Source organism: Chlamydotis macqueenii, chromosome 1, assembly GCF_036417535.1.
Source record: "Chlamydotis macqueenii isolate bChlMac1 chromosome 1, bChlMac1.mat, whole genome shotgun sequence".
NCBI lineage: Eukaryota > Metazoa > Chordata > Aves > Otidiformes > Otididae > Chlamydotis > Chlamydotis macqueenii.
Genome location: NC_141556.1, coordinates 10,579,486 through 10,599,147, shown reverse-complemented (window position 1 = coordinate 10,599,147; position 19,662 = coordinate 10,579,486). Strand labels below are relative to the sequence as shown.

The following is a 19,662-nucleotide window of genomic DNA, read 5'->3' as shown; positions in this document are numbered from 1 at the left end:
TGGAAGAGACCTCCATCATCAAGTCCAACCATCAACCTAACACCACCACGCCATGTAGCTCCTGCTCTGTACACACCAGTTAAGATAAACTATGAGTATCTGTTGTGGTTTTGTTTAGTAGGGGGGGCCTAAGGTGGTAGCTTCTGTAGGAAACTGCTAGAAGTCGCTCCCCTATGTTCAGGGGACTTGGCCAGGCCTAGGGCGGACCCACTGCTGGCCAAGGCCGAGCCGATTGGTAGCAGAATGTCTCGTGATGACGCCTCTGCGATAACGTATTTAAGAATGGGAAAACAGAAAAAAAAGAGAGAGAAGAGAAGATGTGAAGAAGCTGAGCGGGGGCAGAGGCGCAGAGGGGGAGGCGCAGGCCTCATGGGCCTTGCAGGCCTCACCCTCTGGCCTCTTGCCAGGTGGCCGACTGGGCCCGACTCGGTCCAGCCCGGCTGCAAGAAGTGGAAAGGAGATGAGAAGTGAATAAGATGTAAAAAAGATCCTGAGAGACATCTACCAGCCTGTTGTGAGGAACGGCTGCAGATGCCAAGGTCAGTTCAGAAGGAGGGGGAGGAGTAATGCGGCTCCTGGCCAAGATTCCCCTGCAGCCTGTGGTGACGACCATGGTGGAGCAGGTTGTCCCCCTGCAGCCCATGGAGGTCCACGGAGGAGCAGAGATCCACTTGGAGCCCGTGAAGGACCCCATACCGGGGGAGGTGGATGCCTGAAGGCAGCTGTGGCCCATGGAGGGCCCGCTGGGACAGCTGTTCTGGAGAGACTGAACTCCGTGGAAGAGATCACCCACGCCGGAGCAGTTCCACAAAGGACTGTGGCCCGTGGGAGGGACCCCACAATGGAGCAGGGGAGGAATGTGAGGAGTTCTTCCCCCGACCATGAAGCAGCGGTGTAGAACAACATATGATGAACTGACTGCAACCCCCATTCCCTCTTCCCCCCTGTGCCGCTCGGGGGGGGAAGGTAGTAGAGATAATGTTAAGCTTGGGAAGAGGGAGGGGTGGATGGAGGTTATCTTGTTCTCTGTCTCATTATCCTGCTGTTTGTAGTAATAAATGAATAGTTTTCCCCAAGTCGAGTCTGTTTTGCCCGTGACGGTAACTTTAAGGATTTCTCCCTGTCCTTATCTCAAACCTTGAGCCGTTTTTCCTTATATTTTCTCTCCCTATTCTCTTGGAGTGTGGGGGGAGTGAGAGAGAGACTGCGTAGTCTGGTCCGATCGGGGCTGAACTACGACAGTATCCTTAAGATGTGTTCATTATTTCCTTTAAATCATCAGTAGAAATTGTTCTTGTCTGTGCAGAAAAGATCACATGGGTCAGGCTTTTGTGCATAGCTAAGACAGAGAGTGTTTTGTACACACTGTGAGATAATCAAAGACAATGGATGATGCATATACTGTTGTGGTCACACATGACCACAGTCCAGCTGGCTTGTAAGAATCTAGCAACACAACAGTTCTGGGAGTCTTGTCTGATACAGCTGAAGATGCTACTGAAGACAGCTGCAACAGAGACTCCCATCACCACCTGGACAGTGACTGGCTGTTCTCTTGGAGACAGGTGGCTCCCCAGGTGAGTATTGTTGAGGTTCAGGGTTTTTTTTTTGGTTTTTTTTTTTTTTGTACATACGCTCTTCCTTTGCCCATGCAACAAGTATAAGGCAAACAGTTAAAATGACTCAACACCTCACTTTAGCACTTTTGATAAGAAAGAAAGGTGGAGGGAGAAGGGGAGAGAAGAAGAAGGAGAGGTAGGGAAGAAACAAAGAAAGAGGAAGAAATCAGTCAGCCAACCAACCAACTACAGCACCTAGATTAATATCCAATAATCCTGCAGTGAGGTAGCTGTAGTGGTGTAAGAGTAAATATTGCTTGATTTGTCAATATTTTAGGTAACTTTTGCTATACATTTGATTTCTAAGTTGTCCATTGGTTAATAGGCATTGTCTGGTTAATTAACAAATATACTTGCTATTAGTTTGCAGGTAATAATTAATCAAAATTGATTTTTTAAAGAAGTGAATAAAAACATGTGTGTGGCTCTGGGAGAGGCCTTTTGGAAAGCTGAAGACTAAGCAGAAAGCACTACACATTTAAAGAGAGTTTCTGTGTACTTTAATCCTTCAGACACTGAGAGAGGGGGAGAAAGGGAGGTACAGTGTCAAGGAGTTATGGTTTGCATTTAAGCTTTTTAATATCTGTAGGGAAGTCTATATGTACGTCATATAGAAGTATGTCTGCACAGGTCTTCAAGAGTGTATCTGGGTTAAAACCCAAAAGTATGACTGCAGCTTGTAGACACATAGCCAAAATTGCTCACTGCAATTAGAATTTAAGTACAATATAGCACAGGTACATCAGTGAGCAATTCCAGCCTATACTAAGAAACCTTAGCAGGATCCTGAGTGAATATTTGATCCTGTGTGATCTCATGCTGTGCAGGGCATTAGTAAATGGGAAGTCAATATCTACACCTGGGTTTTCCAGTCATCACTTACAAGGTATTTACCCTGAAACACAGTATGTTGCTGTGGTTGCCAGCACAAGAGCTAGTAGAGAATTTGGAACAGGCATTTTACATTGCATGAGGGTAAGTATCTTTAGATAGGAGAGCAAGCCTTCAGCAACATTAAATCGTGAGCTATACACAGTTGTGTGGTTGTAATTCCACTTGTCCTCGAGCAAGAGAGCAGCTTAGATCACAGCATTATTCATCACCCACAGGGTAAAATTCTCCACTAGGATGTCAAGGAGCTCCTAAGGACTGCAAGGGCCCAAGGCAGTGGAAGCTGACCCAACAATAGACCCAGCAGCTTCTTTCAGATTGCGATGTGTGGGTGAAGGGGTCTTTAATGCATCCTGAAACCATCAGTGGGTGTTACGCTGATTAGCAAGAAAATACCTCATAATATATACAGAACATTAATTTAACACCCTAAATATGAGGTCGGTACTGGGGGTCGAAGCAATCAAGATTTTACTGCCAGAAACCCTGTAAAAACAATATTTAGCAATTCAAGTAAGTTCATGCCACTTTCTACTTAATGCTTAAGGGAATACCAGAGCTGGCAGTCGGTAATTACTTCTGCACAGAAACAGAGTTTGACACACACTATTGGAATTTTTTAAGCAAGTTAAAAGAAAGTCTGATGGTTTCAGGACATAATCACTTAAAGTATGTACCTCTGAAACAAGACAAACAGCATGTTAAAAAAACCCTGGAGCTCCTTATCAGCATTAGATGTGAGAAAGAGTGCACTCCAAAAGCTCAAACAAACAGATATTACCTGTGCTAGATTCTGTAACTGGCAGCCTTTTACGATTTGATATATGAAAATATCTCACTGCCTTCCTGCTTACAGTTCAGGAGGTGAATGAAAATAACCTTTGCCCCTTTCATCTTTTTTTTTTTGCAAGCAGACTCAGACTTACATGAACATTTGTGTTAGCGTCAGGGAAAAGAGAATAAATCCGAAGTCCTGTGATAAATGTCTCTTTGTGAAGATATCAGAGAAAAATGGGACCTGGTTGTTCTGCTACCTCCCTCTGTAGAATAGTTCCAGTAGAGAAAGAATAAAATTCTCATTTCTGCATGAGTTGAACACCTATATAAGTCTATTTTATAGAATTTTCTCATACAGACAATACAGAGTTATATAAAAAGCAACAGCAAAACAGACTGCTCATATGTATAAACCAACACATTTCCCTCTGTAAACCTTATGTGTCTTGAACAGATGTTCTGAACTTTTTTCCGCACTGCTGCTTTCTGTTATAACTAACTAGCAAGACTTAAAATGACCGCTGAATTTCCTGCTGCATATGACACAGGAATTATTTTTAACACTGCAAATCTTTTGCATGATTCATGCTAATCAAATTAATTATCATGTCTCATAGAGGGTTGTTTTTTACCTGAAACTGTGTGATCCTTAGGGTCTCTCAGTAGTTTGAGCCTTGCATGAGGGAAAATGTACTGCAGGGGCTTCCCATTTATCTGAGGAACACAAATATGCATGTCATAAAAAGATACAACAACATCAATTATATCAATAATTCTAGACAGTTGAAACAGAAACAAGCAAACAAACTTATTTCATCCAGGGAAATACCACAACTTCACAATTCAAACACTCCTCCAATTTCAAGACATCTGTCAGGCTGCAAAATCCTTCTGCACAGGAATGAATATTTGCTTCCATAAAGCCAGATTCATTTTGAATATGGCTTTAGTTTTGATTTTTATTTCTTAATGACAAGAAGGTGGTCACTGTCTTCTGTAGCTTCTCTTAACACTAATCAATTGACCAAGCAATGTTCAAGAGTAGAATGAAATTAAATATAATTCCTCTAATTATTATAAAATCCCGTTCATGCAGACTTAAACAAAACGGTGGTTGAATGTGTAAACAGTCATGAGTTACTGCTTTAGTTTCAGCAAAACCACATATTCCAATGTACCTCTTGTCATCAAACTTCAAAAGCCTTTTGCAAGACCCAACCTAAAACTTTGAGGACTACATTTTATATGAAAATGTGCAACAATCACTTGAGTTGATACTAGAAAGTGTCAAAGCTGAAAGAAATGCATCTCTACAACATGCACTAAACAGCCAGGTTTTCAGCTGGGATGATCCCACCTGCCCCACGATACCGGAACAGGAGGGGCCATGCAGCAGGGACTAACCCACTTGCCAGGGATGATCACCGTGAGCCCACACCAGAATGACTTTGCAGAAAGAGTGTTTGTGGCAACACTCACACACCTAACAGCTATCACACACTCTCTTTGCTCGCAGTCTTAGTCTTTCGGAAGCAAAGCAGAATCCACCACCTCTCTGCCTCTACCACATTGGCGTCAAGCCTGAGCACTGCACCCGGACCAAGCGGAGAGAGTGTGACAGCGTGTGACTGCTCAAGGCTGAGCGTCAATGGGCTGGGACGTGGGGTGGCAGATTTAAGGAGCCAATGGGACAATATTAATCAGCAGGGATATGCAGCAGTCTGAGGATATCAGCAGTTTTCTGCCAAGAGTTTATTACTATTATTTATATTTAAGTAGCATTTAAAGTGGCTAAGCTCGTCCTGAACGATGCACTTCAAACCCAGAGAGTTTAGGATATTAATGGATAGCACACATAAACGACAGGAGGGGAAACAGAGAAGCCAAGGGACTCACTTAGCTCAATCCCATAGTGAACAGAAGAGTTCATACATCTTTTGTCATAATTCAGTTTCTTATCCAGTGGATTATATTGCATCTAGAAGGCTGAAATCCTCCCATAAAACACTGAGAGTAGTATTGGCTATAATTAACTTCAGACAGTAAGGAGTTCGGGGACTTGGTAGTGAGCAAGTACTCCAGAATAAATCAAACTTGACATCAGGCAAACTTTAGGATTTATCATGGAATTTTGCTAGGATGTAGGGTCTAATATTACCAAAAGTGTACAAAATGCCATGAGACTTTCATGCTTATAAATAGATAGGGACATTCTTATGTTTTTAATGACATTATCAGAAATTCAGCCAGCGTAACTTAACAGTGAAAATAATGTATTTGTCACATGTAGCTTACATAACATTGTAAAAAATCTCAAATAACGTATCTAATTTTATTTTTAATTAAATTTTTAAAAGAATACAAAATAATACAATTCAAGAGAAGCAGTATGAACACATTTGAACAGATCCTTATCTGGGATCCATTTTGGTGGAAGAAATTCAATTTAACTGAGCAACATTGCAGCTCATAAACTTCAATTCACATTTTTTTAACTCCTCTATCTTATCTTTCTTTAGCAAGATTGCTTTTTCTAATAAATTCCATCTTGAATTACAGTGAGGGAGTGGCTAACAATTCACTCATTAGACAAGATATTTTAACAATTACACTAAATTTGGAAATGTCCTATTTCTCATCATATTTCCAGAGAATCTGAATCGCAAAATGCTTCCCCCTCCAAGCCTCAAATAGAGAAAGAAGTTTACTACAAATTAAAATAAAACCTCCTTGCTAGTTGGAAAACAATCACAACTAAGTAGTACGGACTTAAATGTGGAACAAAAGTTTTCAGGTAGCCTTCTGGATCTCTGTCACAAACAGTATTTTCTCATTTTAACCCCATTGCTCACCTTATGGCCCATTTTTTCATAATTTCTAAATATTCAAGGGCCTCTAAAAGGATGTGATTTAAATAGTATTTCAAGGGAATGGTACAGATCCGTGAACCATGATAAGTATATACTTTTTGAAAGCCTTTAGAAACAGGGGATTAACTTCCAAAAGGTTGCATGTCTAGAGCCCTTACCTTCTTTTTGTGCTTAGAAAACTGTTGCCAAAGTGAACTGATGACGATACACTGATATTACCATGAGTTTGAGATTTTATTATTTGTTTAGGGCTTTAAAAGACCCATCTATGATCAGTGGAAGTTCTGTATTTTAGACCCATCACTGAGAAGCTACTTATCTCCTGTTAATATACTCTCACTGTCCACTTCCTTTTCATGACCTCTTTCTCCCTTGGCACCTCCTCTTACTGTCCCTTGTCAACCTGTTTGAAATAGCCAGTTTAGTTCAGGATATGCAAATAATTTTCACATAATAAAATAATTTTAAAAAGCCTTGATGTCTGGAGATTTAAAGAAGTTGCTGGTCAATTGGCAAGAACTAAGCAAATTGTTGAGATCAACAGGATTCAGTGAGAAATTCACAATAGGTTATGTATCTATTAGGTTTAAGCCGTGTTTAATCTCCTCAGTTAAGCAGTTCAAAATCACTATATTGGGAAAAATCTATTAAAATACTAAACTACACTGCAATTTAATGTGATTTAAGAATACTACGTAGCATCACAGAAGTTGCTATAGAAACAAATATATTTTAATATTAATAATATAGTATGTGAGTTTAATCCACTGTGTTATAAGAAATCCATGGAAACCCGGAAGCTCAGGGTTGTCGGTCTTCTGCATTCTTGCTTCAAAAGCACAGGCTTGTGCTTTCTTATTACCTTTAATTCTACAAGCTCTGCGAGACATAATCAAGCGGTTCTGATTTAATCTAGGAAGGAAATTGGTGTTCCACAAATGTGAAACAAAATCTTCTGGAATACAAATATCATAGTGGTCTGCAAAATATTCACATTTTTTACAAAGAATAAATGGAAAATTTACAGTCAATATTTGTATTTGGAAACTTTGTTACATTAGAAACAGATTAGTGCTACTGATGCAAAGATTTCTTTTTGTGGCTGGTTTGCCCTCGGTACAGGATATTAAAGGACTTGCAATGGCTTAATTACTATGCTAACTAGGAAACTGTTCTCATAACTGATTTCGGGAAAGCCTCTGCAACAAAGCTCTGGTTGAAGGTGGACTTGTTCAGGATTAAGAATGATTTGCCATTTTTGGCTCTGGAGTACATTATGCTTGGACTCTACAGGTGTCTGAGCAGAGCTGAGTTGTGGATACAGGAGACAGACTCTATGGGACAATGAATTCAGTAACTTTACTGTTATGGAAGACATAGGATTGAAAAAGCCTTTAGGGAATGTTTACTTTGCCTCAACACACTCATTGGCCTGAATTTTTATTTTTTTTTCTTGATAGCTTTAATATATAAAAAGAACACTAAAAACCAGAGATGTTAATATTAATTTATTTGCTTCTGTTGCTAAGTGTTTTACTTCCAGGATTCAACACGGAGCTAATGAAATTCTTTTACATGGCTCTGACCATTTTTATCTTATCTTAAAGTAACTTCATATTTGGATGTGTCTGAAAATGTATTTTTTAAAAGTTATCTCAAACAAATATTTACAGAAGATATTTAACATACGCAAGCTCTGAATAACATTTTTACAAGGTAGATGATGCAGAGTTGGTGAGAACAAGCATTTCTCCTTTCTGCTGAGACTCTCATACTACTTTGTATTGGTGGGTGACTGCCAGTAGCTAACCTGGATGGACACAGATGAAGAGGGAACTGTTGTAAAGCTTCTCCTTTCACATCACTTTCTTCTGCAGAGAGTTTACATGGCACCACACGAAATTACTTAAAACATGCACAGTCTTCAATTTCCGTCCTAGATTTTACAAAACTTGAAAAAACTGCCTTTGTCAAGATTTTAAATGCTGTATCTGTATTTCCCTATAAACATGAGGATATCACAACAGCTTCAGGGAGAAAAAAAAGTATATTTTCCTTCTGGAAATAATCCAAGAAAACAAGAACTTTCAGGCCTCTAAACCTTTCTCCCCAAAAATTTTCATCAAAGTCTTTCGACTAATGCTAGTGTAGTGCTATTTATACAAGAGAAAGAAAAAGAAAAAAAAGATTGTATCTTTATGACTAGCAACTTGCCCTGCAACTGTTTCCTAGGGCAAAAGCTCTGGAGTGTTAAAAGTTAAATACATCTGGCTGACCACCTCTATATAACAAAACTCAGGATAATAGTAACCCTCTTGTTGGACAAATCTGATTTTCAAGGTAAATTTTTAATTTTACACCATGATGCTGTAGTGGTCAAATACAATTATGTATGCTCAGAATTATATGTACGCTCAGAATAATTCTTGTTTGCCATGAGGATTAACATACTCAGATAGGCTGCTTTTTCATCTGTTTCCAGTGGCATTAAGAGCTGTGAAGACTCTAAAACATCCTTTATCCTGAAATGAAGCTGGTTCATAAAGTGACTTACTTGACTAGATTCCTGTAAAACTCGTAGTTTGTAAAACTTTTTTCTCAACAAGAAATGGGTAGGCTCAGTACAACCTAGGCTGTGTAAATCTCAATGTATGCTAAACTAGAGATAGGAAAAGTGGGAAAAATAAAAACCAATGACAATTTATATTGTAAGATATTTGAATGTTTACTTCATAAGATCTTCATTCTTACTTCATAAAATCTACATCCTTACTTCATAAAACGTACATTCTATCTTGCTCGCCAGTAAAATAGTTTTGAAGGTTGCATGCCAGTAGGATATTCCTGTCTGCATGTTACCTGAAGAATTAACATGAGCAATATAAGCTATTAAGTACCACAAAGGGGCCATGCAATACTTTCTCTTGCATCCATTGCATCTCATGGAAACAGAGTATAATCTCAGTCAATCAGTAAAAATGATAACTGAAACAATCAAGTGAAGACCTTAAAGATTCGAAATACATAAACTTAATTAACACAATGAGGATACGTGATGGTATAGTAAGGTGAAATTGATTTCAAAGTTGGCAAGCTTGAAAAGAAGAATATCGTATCTTTCTCACTATAATAAATTAAACATTCTAATTATTAGATTGATAAAGTCTTGCTGATTAATTCCGTATTTGTTCACAGACTGTTGGGATTATACTGACCAAGTAAAAGTGGGAACAAGTGTAAACAGGATAAGGCAAGTCTTTTCCTCAAACTACTAAAAGAAGGGACTTGAATTTGGATGAGATAAAGCTGATAGGTAAAATGGGACTAACTGGTTTGGGGTTTTTTTTTGGTTTTTTTTTTTTTTTTTTTTTTTTTTTTTAATAGGAATACCTAATATATAGATAATTCTGTTTAGCATATAAACTCCTTTCAGATATAGAATGGTAGAATCATAGAATCATTATGGTTGGAAAAGATCTTTAAGATCATTAAGTCTAATTGTCAACCCAACACCACCACACCTACTAAACTATGTCCTGGAATGCCACATTTACACGTTTTGTGAACACCTCGAGGGACAGTGACTCCACCAGCTCCCTGGGCAGACTGTTCCAATGCTTGACCACTCTTTCAGTAAAGAAATTTTTCCTAATATCCAATCTAAACCTCTCCTGCCACAACTCGAGGCCATATTCTCTTGTCCTATCACAAGTTACTTGGGAGAAGAGACCAACACCTGTCTCCCTACAACCTCCTTTCACATAGTTGTAGAGAGCAATGAGGTCGCCCCTCAGCCTCCTCTTCTCCAGACTAAACAATCCCAGTTCCCTCAGCTGCTCCTCAGAAGACTTGTTCTCTAGACCCTTCAGCAGCCTCGTTGCCCTTCTCTGGACATGTTCCAGCAACTCAACATCCTTTGTGTACTGAGGGGCCCAAAACTGCACACAGTATTTGAGGTGTAGCCTCACCAGTGCTGAGTACAGGGGCACAATCACTTTGCTACTCCTGCTGGTCACACTGTTCCTTTTTGCAAGCCAGAATGCTGTTGGCCTTCTTGGCCACCTGGGCACACTGCTGGCTCATGTTCAGCCAGCTGTCTACCAGCACCCCCAGGTCCCTTTCCACCAGGCAGCTTTCCAGCCACTCTTCCCCAGGCGTGTAGCATTGCATGGTGGTGGTGTGACCGAAGTGCAGGACTGACACTTGATTGTGTTAAACCTCATACAGTTCACCTTGTCCCATTCATCCAGTCAGTTCAGATCCCTCTGGAGAGCCTTCCTACCCTCGAGCAGATTGACATCCCCGTCCAATTTGGTGTCATCTGCAAACTTACTGAGGAGCACTCAATCCCGTCATTCAGATCATTGATAAAGATATTAACAGGACTCGCCCCAGTACTGAGCCCTGGGGAACACTGCTTGTGACCGGCCGCCAACTGGATTTAATTCCATTCACCATAATTCTCTGGGCTTGGCCATCCAGACAGTTTTTTACCCAGCGTAGAGTACTCCTGTCTAAGCCATGAGTCAACAGCTTCTCTAGGTGAATGCTGGGGGAGACAGTATCAAAGGCTTTGCTAAAGTTCAGGCAGATAACATCCACAGCCTTCCCATCATCCACTAGGCAGGCCATGTGGTCATAGAAGGAGATCAGGTTGGTCAAGCAGGACCTGCCCTTCATGAACCCATGCTAGCTGGGCCTGATTCCCTGGTTGTCCTGCATGTGCCAGGTGAGCGCACTCAAGATGAGTCACTCCATAATCTTCCCTGGCACTGAGGTCAGGCTGACAGGCCTGTAGTCCCCCAGATCCTCCTTCTGGCCCTTCTTGTAGATGAGTCGGCAAGCCTCCAGTTTTCTAGGACCTCCCCTGTTCACCAGGACTGCTGATGAATGATGAAGAGTGGCTTGCTAAGTTCCTTTGCTAGGTCACTCAGTACTGTTGAGTGGATCCCATCCAGCCCCATAGACTTGTGAATCTCCAGGTGGTGTAGCAGGTAGATAACTGCTTCCTCCTGGATTATGGGGGTTTATTGTGCTCTCCATCCCTGTCTTACAGCTCAGGGAGCTGACTATCCTGAGGATAATTGCTCTGGCTATCAAAGACTGAGGCAAAGAGGCATTAAGTACCTCAACCTTCTCTTCATCCTTGGTGACAATATTCCTCTAATAAAGGACAGAGATTCTCCTTGGCTCTCTTTTTGTTGTTAATGTATTTGTAAAAACATTTTTTAACAAAAATGTTAACAAATGCTCTTACAACAGTAGTCAGATTGAGTCCTAGCTAGCCTTTTGCCTTTCTAATTTTTTCTCTGCATGGACTAACGAGATCCTTATACTCTTCTTGAGTTGCCCACCCCTCTTCTAAAAGTGGTAAACTCCTTTTTTTCCCTGAGTCCCAGGAAAAGTTCCCTGTTCGGCCAGGCCAGTTGTCTTCTCTGACAGTTTGTCTTAGACCACATGGTGACAGCCTGCTCCTGCACCTTCAAGACTTCCTTCTTGAGGAATGTCCAGCCTTCCTGGATCCCTTTGCCCTTCAGGACTCTCTCCCAAGGGACTCCTTCAACTAGTGTTGCGAACAGACCAAAGTCTGCCCTCCGGAACTCCATGGTAGTGGTTTTGCTGACCCCCTTCTTTACTTCACCAAGAATTGAGAAATCTAACATTTCATGGTTGATGGAGCCCAAGATGGTCTCTGACTACCCCATCTCCCACAAGTCCTTCTCTGTTTGTAAACAACAGGTCAAGTGAGGCACCTTCCCTGGTAGGTTTGCTCACCAGCTCAGGAAGTTACCTTCCGCACACTCCAGAAACCTCCTAGATTGTTTCAAAAATCAAAAGATAACCTGTAAAATTATTACGGAATTGCAGATGGATATTATTCTAATTTCATCATCAAGTACTGATGACAAATACAGGTTGAACAGCACTCCAGTTGAATGTAGCTGGAATTTGATTAAGCCTGTAGTCTCTACACTATTGGATCTATGATTAAATTGTCCAACATTTACAAAACTAAAGACAGAACTTACTTGACAGCTTACTTGATCCTGGTGTTGACTTGGTGGTCGAGAGTGGGACAACTTCTCTGGCAGTCTTCTGTCAAGGCCATGTCCATTCTCCAAACGAGATTCCCTGGGCTTGTCAAACCAATCTGTTTCTTCACGACGGAGGTGATAGGCTTTGAAAACCAAGGACAGGTCAAATGTTCTGATCCAGTGCTGGGCAAAGGGCATAATGTGCATTGTGCATAGCAAACATGCATAGTGGTTACTAATTGGCCATGCAGCTAAAGCAAAGTTACAGGCGAGACTTGAGACATTGAACTCAGGCATAATTTAGCTGTTTGTGATATAGGAAAGTGAGAAGATTCTCTTTATGTCAAAACTAAGGATATTAAATACTAGTGCTATAGCCATTTCCTTCCTTCTGGCAGCTCAGAAACACACTGCAGATTTCACCTATTTATAAAAAGTTTCTGAAAAAAAAATTAGTCAATTAGTTACTTTGCAGTAAGTTAAGAAAAAAACAAAAAAAACAAATAAAACCTTCCAAAAACAACCCTCACAACCTAACCTCCACTAATTCTCAATCTTCTGAACTGAATATTTTTCCAAATATTTTTTGAATAATCTAGAACTACTTATAATAAAACTGAGACTCCTTTATGAAATCAATATAATCCCAAATGAAAGAATATATGAAATTATATTTTTTTTAATTCTAAGCAGAAATATTGCAGGTGTTGCCATTTTGAATTCCATCCCCCGATTTTGCTGTATGAACCTTTGTGTATGGAAATCTAGCCAGAATGCTCTTCTTGCAATAATTCTGTAAGACTAATGTTCTTACATTTGTTCTTATCAGTTGTAAACCTGTATAAAATCTATTGTATTAGATATCCTTTGGGGATCAAATAATACTGTTTCACTGAAATCAGTTTTGCAAATACACATATTTATGCCTACTGACTACTGGGTCAACTGACACAGGTTTCACGCCACTGGCATCAGAATCAGCTCCCATGTGTTTAATAACATTTCCACTGTACAACATACAGATTGTCATTGATGTCACCCCTCAGTGTAAACCAAAACAATGTGCAGCTAATTAGAACATAATAAAAGTTTGAATTTTATGCCTTAATAAGCAAGATAAATTTGGATTTCAAATAAAAAATAATATTTGTTTCAGCAAAACCACCAGAAATTGCAAACTTTAAATAAGGTCAGCTGTTGTTATAGTAACAAGAGTGAATGCAATTGTTCTGTGTCACAGAAGAGAATTTAAAATGAAAAATGATAGTAGTGCACAGAACCTTCTCTATTTAGTTGTTAAAACAAACATAATCTAGTTTGTTTAACAAACAATTGGGAAAAAGTTTAACAGGATGAAGAAACAAGTTTTGTTTTCTTCATTATTATTTTATTAAATTTCTCCAAAAAGAGAAAAAAAAAGTGTGATTTTTGAAAAATAATATTTTTAATGTGGTAAAACCAACATCCGATATTATACTACACCTTTGGACAACTCTTAATCTTGGTTCAGATATTATGCACTCTCTTCCTTCCCAACTGCACAAATTTGGTCTAATAAAAAATGGTTTGAAAATATTATTTAGATCAGTATATACGAATTAAATAGAAACATTATTAAATGTTGATGCTTGTCTGGCTATTGATTAGTTATTGATCAATTGTTCTCAATAAACCATTATGATCTAATAGGCAAATCTTTTTTTGCTTCACATTTTTATGCCAATTGACTAGTGCCTGCATGTAACAGGCTGGTTCATAACTCATTCTGACAGAACTTCTTACTGAAGCTTACATAAGAACCTAATAATTTTTCTGATCCCAGATACTAATACGGACTATCATAATCTGTGCCATTAGCTGAGCAGAAGAAAGAATATATTTCTTCTCCTCCTGTCTCAGCTGAAATAACTTTTGCTGGATTTCTTGTTTAGAAAAGCTAGCATATACATAGAATCACATACAGCAGTTCCGACCAGCCTACTTCTCTTATCAGAGTTTGATGAATGTGTGTATTTTATATGATATTTAAAAAGGTATGTATGCATGTGTATATAGACACACACACACCACGCTCACACACAACTGGTTTTGGCTTGATTATTTAGGATTTGTTTCAGCTGGAAACCTGAGAAAAGCCAAGAGCCTGAGAACAGCTGTGGAGTCCAAGGAACATTATCAGAGAACTAACAGTGATCACTTTAAATCCCACAGATGAAAAATTACAAGGAATCAGCTGTGTTGTTGTCTTGATGTCTTCATGGCTCAATTTTAAACTTCTAAACACTATGGTAGAACTAAAAAAAAATTAGCATATAAAAGAAAAAAAAATCTTTAGGTGAGAAAAGGCATATTTTATGTGTTCTCAGCTGACCAGCAGGAACTATTTATATTCATAAAATTGTGTACTAGCTTCACAATTGGTATCTTCAACACACTTAACAGTTTGTGGAAACTGTGGCAACTGTGGGGTTAATAAAGAGGTACTTTCTGGACCAGAACTTCAATGGTACTTGGAACTCTGAGAAAATATCAAATGTTTCAAAAGCTCAAAACACTATTTATTTTCAATGGAAACCTCTGGACGTTATGTTCCTTTGACACTAAAGCTATTTTCTTAACCTGTTTGAAGTTTGGAATCCTAGTGTAGGTACTACTTATGTGACGAAGCATGGTTTTAAGATTTGCTAAAATATGTAGATATACTTAGTGAAAACTAGAAGATTTGGCCTCAAAGTCCTATTTGTATTCTCTTCTGGTATTTGTTATGGAATGTGACACAAAAAATGAACAGGAAGTCAAGCACATCTCTCAATTTGAACTGAAGAAAAAGAATTTAAACTTAATATCTTGACTTACATTCATTTTTAAAAGTCTCTAAAGATGAAAATTCAAGCTTTAGCACAAGAAGAGTTTTCCTAAGATAGTGCTTAAGACTGATTTCTTTTAATGAAATCTTATCAACATCATAAGCCTTTGTTTTAAAACAAAAAGAAAAAGTAAAGCAAACTGTGTTAAAAGGCTTCACGCAACACTCCAGAATAACTGTCCACTGTCAGGGCACTAGAGAGAAAAGTGCAGTCTGGAGAAAAGAAGGCTAAAACTTTCTGGAGAACTGTAATTGCATTTTTTTAATCCTACATTCAAATTATATGAATTATTTTCAATTCAAGTTACTCACTATTAGACAGTATATTTGAAAACAATGTCATAAAGTATTTTGATTTCCCAAGACTTTACATAAAACGGCATAAAAATAAGCTATTTGAAGAAACAAAAGCTTGATACAAATTAGAAAAATATTGCTGAAAGTGGAAGCTCTGGTACTCAGGGACATATCGATCTAATAAGGAACATGTGAATTGAATTAGAATACTTCTGAAAGAGTGTAACTAATCAGAGATTAATTTAAAACCAAAATATGTTGAACCTAAAAAGTAACATGTATGCCTTGTACAAACATATAACAGAAACACAATGCACTGTAGGGCAGAAATATAACTCCCTATGACCTGTTTATATGAGGCAGAATAGCACCAAATAGACTTTTTTTTTTTTTTTGGTCCAGTTTGGTTCTCTTTAGTTTGCAGGAGGAAAAGTCCTGTGTCTTTCACAATGTGACCCTAGAATTACCCTTAAAAGTTACAAGTTGGGTTGAGACAAGATAACATCTACTTATTTAAGAAGAATGATCTAAGTTGCAACTTGAGGTGTTCCTCTCAATTGCCTTCAGATTTAATTATAGGACTCTGCGTGCTAAGAATTTAAGAACAGAGAAAACACTTAAACTTCCGATAAAAATCAAAAAAGCTGATGATCCTAAACGTCACCTGATACATGGAATTCATGAGGAGGTTGTAAATATCTAAGAAAAATGAAAAAGAAGCTTACAGAACAAAATCCTTAAATGTATTTTAGTATCAGGAAGGCAAATAGATTCAATTTTCTAACACTTATGAAAGATTCAACATATGTAAAAAAGCAATAATGCAATAATGAACATTGAGGTTAATGTAAACCTGAAAAATAAACCATACTACTTCATAATCATGCAAATGTGTCTTTTGAGACAATCATTGCCATTTACAGACAATATAGCACATGCAAAGTCTCTTTTATTGTGCAGTAAATACACATCAGAAAAAGTTATCGGGAGTGCATACAATTTTGAACATATTAATTTCATTTTCTTTCAAACTGTCTATTATTTTTAAACAATTTAGAATATATTAAGTCTGAAGTGACTCAAACAAAATCGATACATAATTTGCAATTATTTAGTACTCAGCATCAGCTTTAACATTCTGCTGCACTTATTCAGAAAAAAAACATTTTTAATTGCACCATTTATAATACATCAGAAAGGTTCCTTTCATGAACCTCAGTGAGATAAACTCTTGTGCTTATTTGGCAGACATATTGTATGGGGTACATATAAAATCAGCTATGCTGCATAATCCATCAATAGAAGTAAAATACTTTATGCAAGTTTATTGAAGGATGCGATTGTCTTGCACTATCCAAATGACAAATTATCTTACATCATCACAATTATGAATGCACAGAAGTCCACATAACAGGATGCTTTCAACAAACCATATGTAGAACGTTATTTTGCTGTCACGTTAAGCTCTATATGGTTCTAACATACAACTTGTAGTTAATGAACAAACTATTTCTCTATAAACACAGATCTAAAGTGGTGCATCGGGAGATGGAATTATCAGTTCTTGGATTCTATAATGAAATTTCATGCAAATAAAATTAGAGTTTTTTAGAGATTTGGGAGATTATTTCCAAATCCCAACAAAAACTATTGCAAGTAAGTTCAATGATTCACAGTCACTGGAGAAAGCTCCACATAAAGACTGATGGTAGGGTCTGTATTGGACATGGAATATTCTACACAGTATCATTAGAAAACTAGACATCAACAAGTGAAAAGGAAAATGCACAAGCAAACCAAAAGGAAAGCAATTCAACTACAATACAGTGAGCATGCTAGAGTAGCTTAACACCATTCAGAAACTGCTGTTAAGGTAGAATAAAAAATATCAAATGAAACAAAACAAATCAAACCCCAAAAATGTAGATACACAGAAGATGTACCAAGGAACAGAAAGAACAGAACAAATCTTTGAAGTATAACAAAAATTAGACACATGCATAGAAATGAGGATTTGTGTTGTGATAGTAAGATACCGGTCTGAGGCCTAATTTACCTTCACTGTCTGACATGGCATGCTGGAAGTCATCCATGATGAAGGCTATATCTCGATCATAGCCTCGAGTTCGTGACTCCTCCCTCATATGTTGCTGGACCTCAGGTAATGAATGGCTCGATCCAAACTGGTCCCTGGTATCTGCAGATATTGGTGGCAAGGGTCCAGCTGCCGCTCTTGCCATTCCCATTGGCTGGCCAACGGGACTTAGTGGGCTCTCTTCCTCTGAGTTCTGTGCTACTATTGGGATTCTTCCCCTGCTTTGGCTAATAGGTAGACTGGTGGGTTTAGTTCTTCCAGAAGGTGCTGCATGGCTAAATGAAACATCTAAGGGTTCAGCTTCTTGGGCTTTCAGTCTTAAAGAAGAACTGGAAGAATCCCTTTTCAATGACAAATCAAGCCCATAAACTGAGGAGGGTCTAGATGAGGGCCTAGATCTACTACCACTGCTATAAGACTTGTCTGCTTCATCTTGTAATGTGGATCTCATTGTTGGACCTAGTGCAGTCCCAAGGCCTGCTCCAATGGATGAAGTCAGTGGTGGCCCCATGTATTTCTGTTGGTCAGTGATGTTTTTCCTAAGGCCAAAAGTGATATCATCCTGAAGAAGCCTTGCCCTAGTAGTAATTCCCCCAAGTGTTGAAGTGCTAGAAGTCATATAGCCTGAATAGTCAGGCTCAAGGTCTCTGCTTTCTTGGATAGGTGAAAACTTTGTTAGTTTAGGGTCTATCAAAGCTTTCTTGTGTTTTGACTGCTTCTGGTAAAGGAGAGCTGCTGGGAGCTGCTTAGCAGCCTGTTTTTCAAGAGTAAGCCTACCTATGCTATATTTCTCAGATTTTGGAAAATGCCTGTAGCTGCCCTCTGCATGGTAATACTGTGACAGGCCAGCCAGATGATCAAGACTTTCTGCACCTCTACGGAACTCTTGTTTTATCTGGTGTTTCAGAAGTTTGAGCTCATAAGGGTCCTCCATTGGATCTTCATCAGCTTTAACATAGGAATGTAACCTAGAAGAAGTCTGCAGTGGTGCTAGGAAGTCTGACACTTCTTGTGCTCTCCTGGCCTCAGTTGTGCGAAGCAGTCGATCTGTTTTGGTCAGATCTTTCTCATGGAGGCTAAAACTGGAACCAAGAGCTCCTGTTCCTTTAGTAAGTTCTCCTATATCATCAATCAGCACATAATTTCGGGGTGTATGGTGGTGGTCTATATCTGCATAAAATGAATCTGCAGATATGCTTGATATAGGGCTGCTTGCTATGCTGTTTCTCTCATCTAGTCCTATCCTTAAGTCCAAGGTAGAGTATTTACTGCTCAGCTGGGAAACTGCATAATTATTGTCAGTTGAAACTGGTGCTATCATGAGAGGCTGATTGCGAATTACATCATAGTTTGTTGTTATCTTAGGCTCCAAATATAATGTGGTTTGTCTTGGCTTTGGCTGTATCACCATCATCTGTGATGGGAGTTGGTATGATGGCTGTTGAGACGGTGGAGGTTGAGCTTGTGGAGTAAAGGACATAGTAGCTCCTGTTTGGAAAGCTGTCTGGTTCTGATAGGGTGAAACCTGCTGGTGATATAAAGGTTGTTGTTGTTGATAATGTGATTGCTGTGTGAACTGAGTTGGTGCTTGAGTTGGCAGGGCAGGAGATGAATACTGATACTGAGCATATGGGCTTGTAGCAGGGGCAAACTGTGTTTCTGGCTGGGTTTGTGGTGGCATAAACTGGTTAAATTCTGTCTGGGGTGCAGTACGTGGTCTTTCCAAGCCATGCTGAGTTTCTATTCTGGTTGACCTGGTATTATTAACTTCACTGTCTGACATATAGTCACGTTCTTCTGCTACTCCTTGGAGATAGGCACGCTCTCTCTTTTCTCTTTCTTTTAGTAAGGCTTCTTTCCTCCTATTAATGCCCATTTCCAAGTATCTCAGTTTGGCATCTATTTCTTTTTCCTCCTCATCTAGCTCTGCTTGCTTCTTCCTAAGCTTGGCTGATTCACGTTCAACCAGATCCAATTCCCTGTCTATATCCTGAAGAATTTTGGCTCTGGCCATAGTATTGGTCCTACAAATCCTTCTGCGTGAAACTGATCCCACAGAAGTATATGGTGACTGAGTTCCTGCTGCTGCTTCCTCTGGAGGTGGGTTGGGCAGAGTCCTCTTCACCTTCTTTTGAGTGCCTGATGGAGTTATGCTTGAAGAACCTTTAGTCTGCAACAGAAGAAACAAGACTGAATCCCTATTCTGGAGGCT

The 19,662-nt window shown here is 39.0% G+C and overlaps 1 protein-coding gene across 2 annotated transcripts in view; it reads right to left on the bottom strand.

Annotated features, from left to right (window-relative positions):
- Nucleotides 1-19,662, bottom strand: part of PCLO (piccolo presynaptic cytomatrix protein) — a 371,716-nt gene that overhangs the window by 134,697 nt on the left and 217,357 nt on the right. Inside the window, exons 7-9 of one of the 2 annotated variants that reach the window (XM_086745649.1) lie at nucleotides 17,412-19,620; nucleotides 12,187-12,335; nucleotides 3,920-4,001 (exon numbers count right to left, since the gene is read on the bottom strand). In XM_086745649.1, coding sequence (XP_086601775.1) covers nucleotides 3,920-4,001; nucleotides 12,187-12,335; nucleotides 17,412-19,620 — 2,440 coding nt within the window. The remainder of the gene's footprint in view (nucleotides 1-3,919; nucleotides 4,002-12,186; nucleotides 12,336-17,411; nucleotides 19,621-19,662) is intronic. The other variant, XM_086745658.1, reaches the window with a different exon arrangement.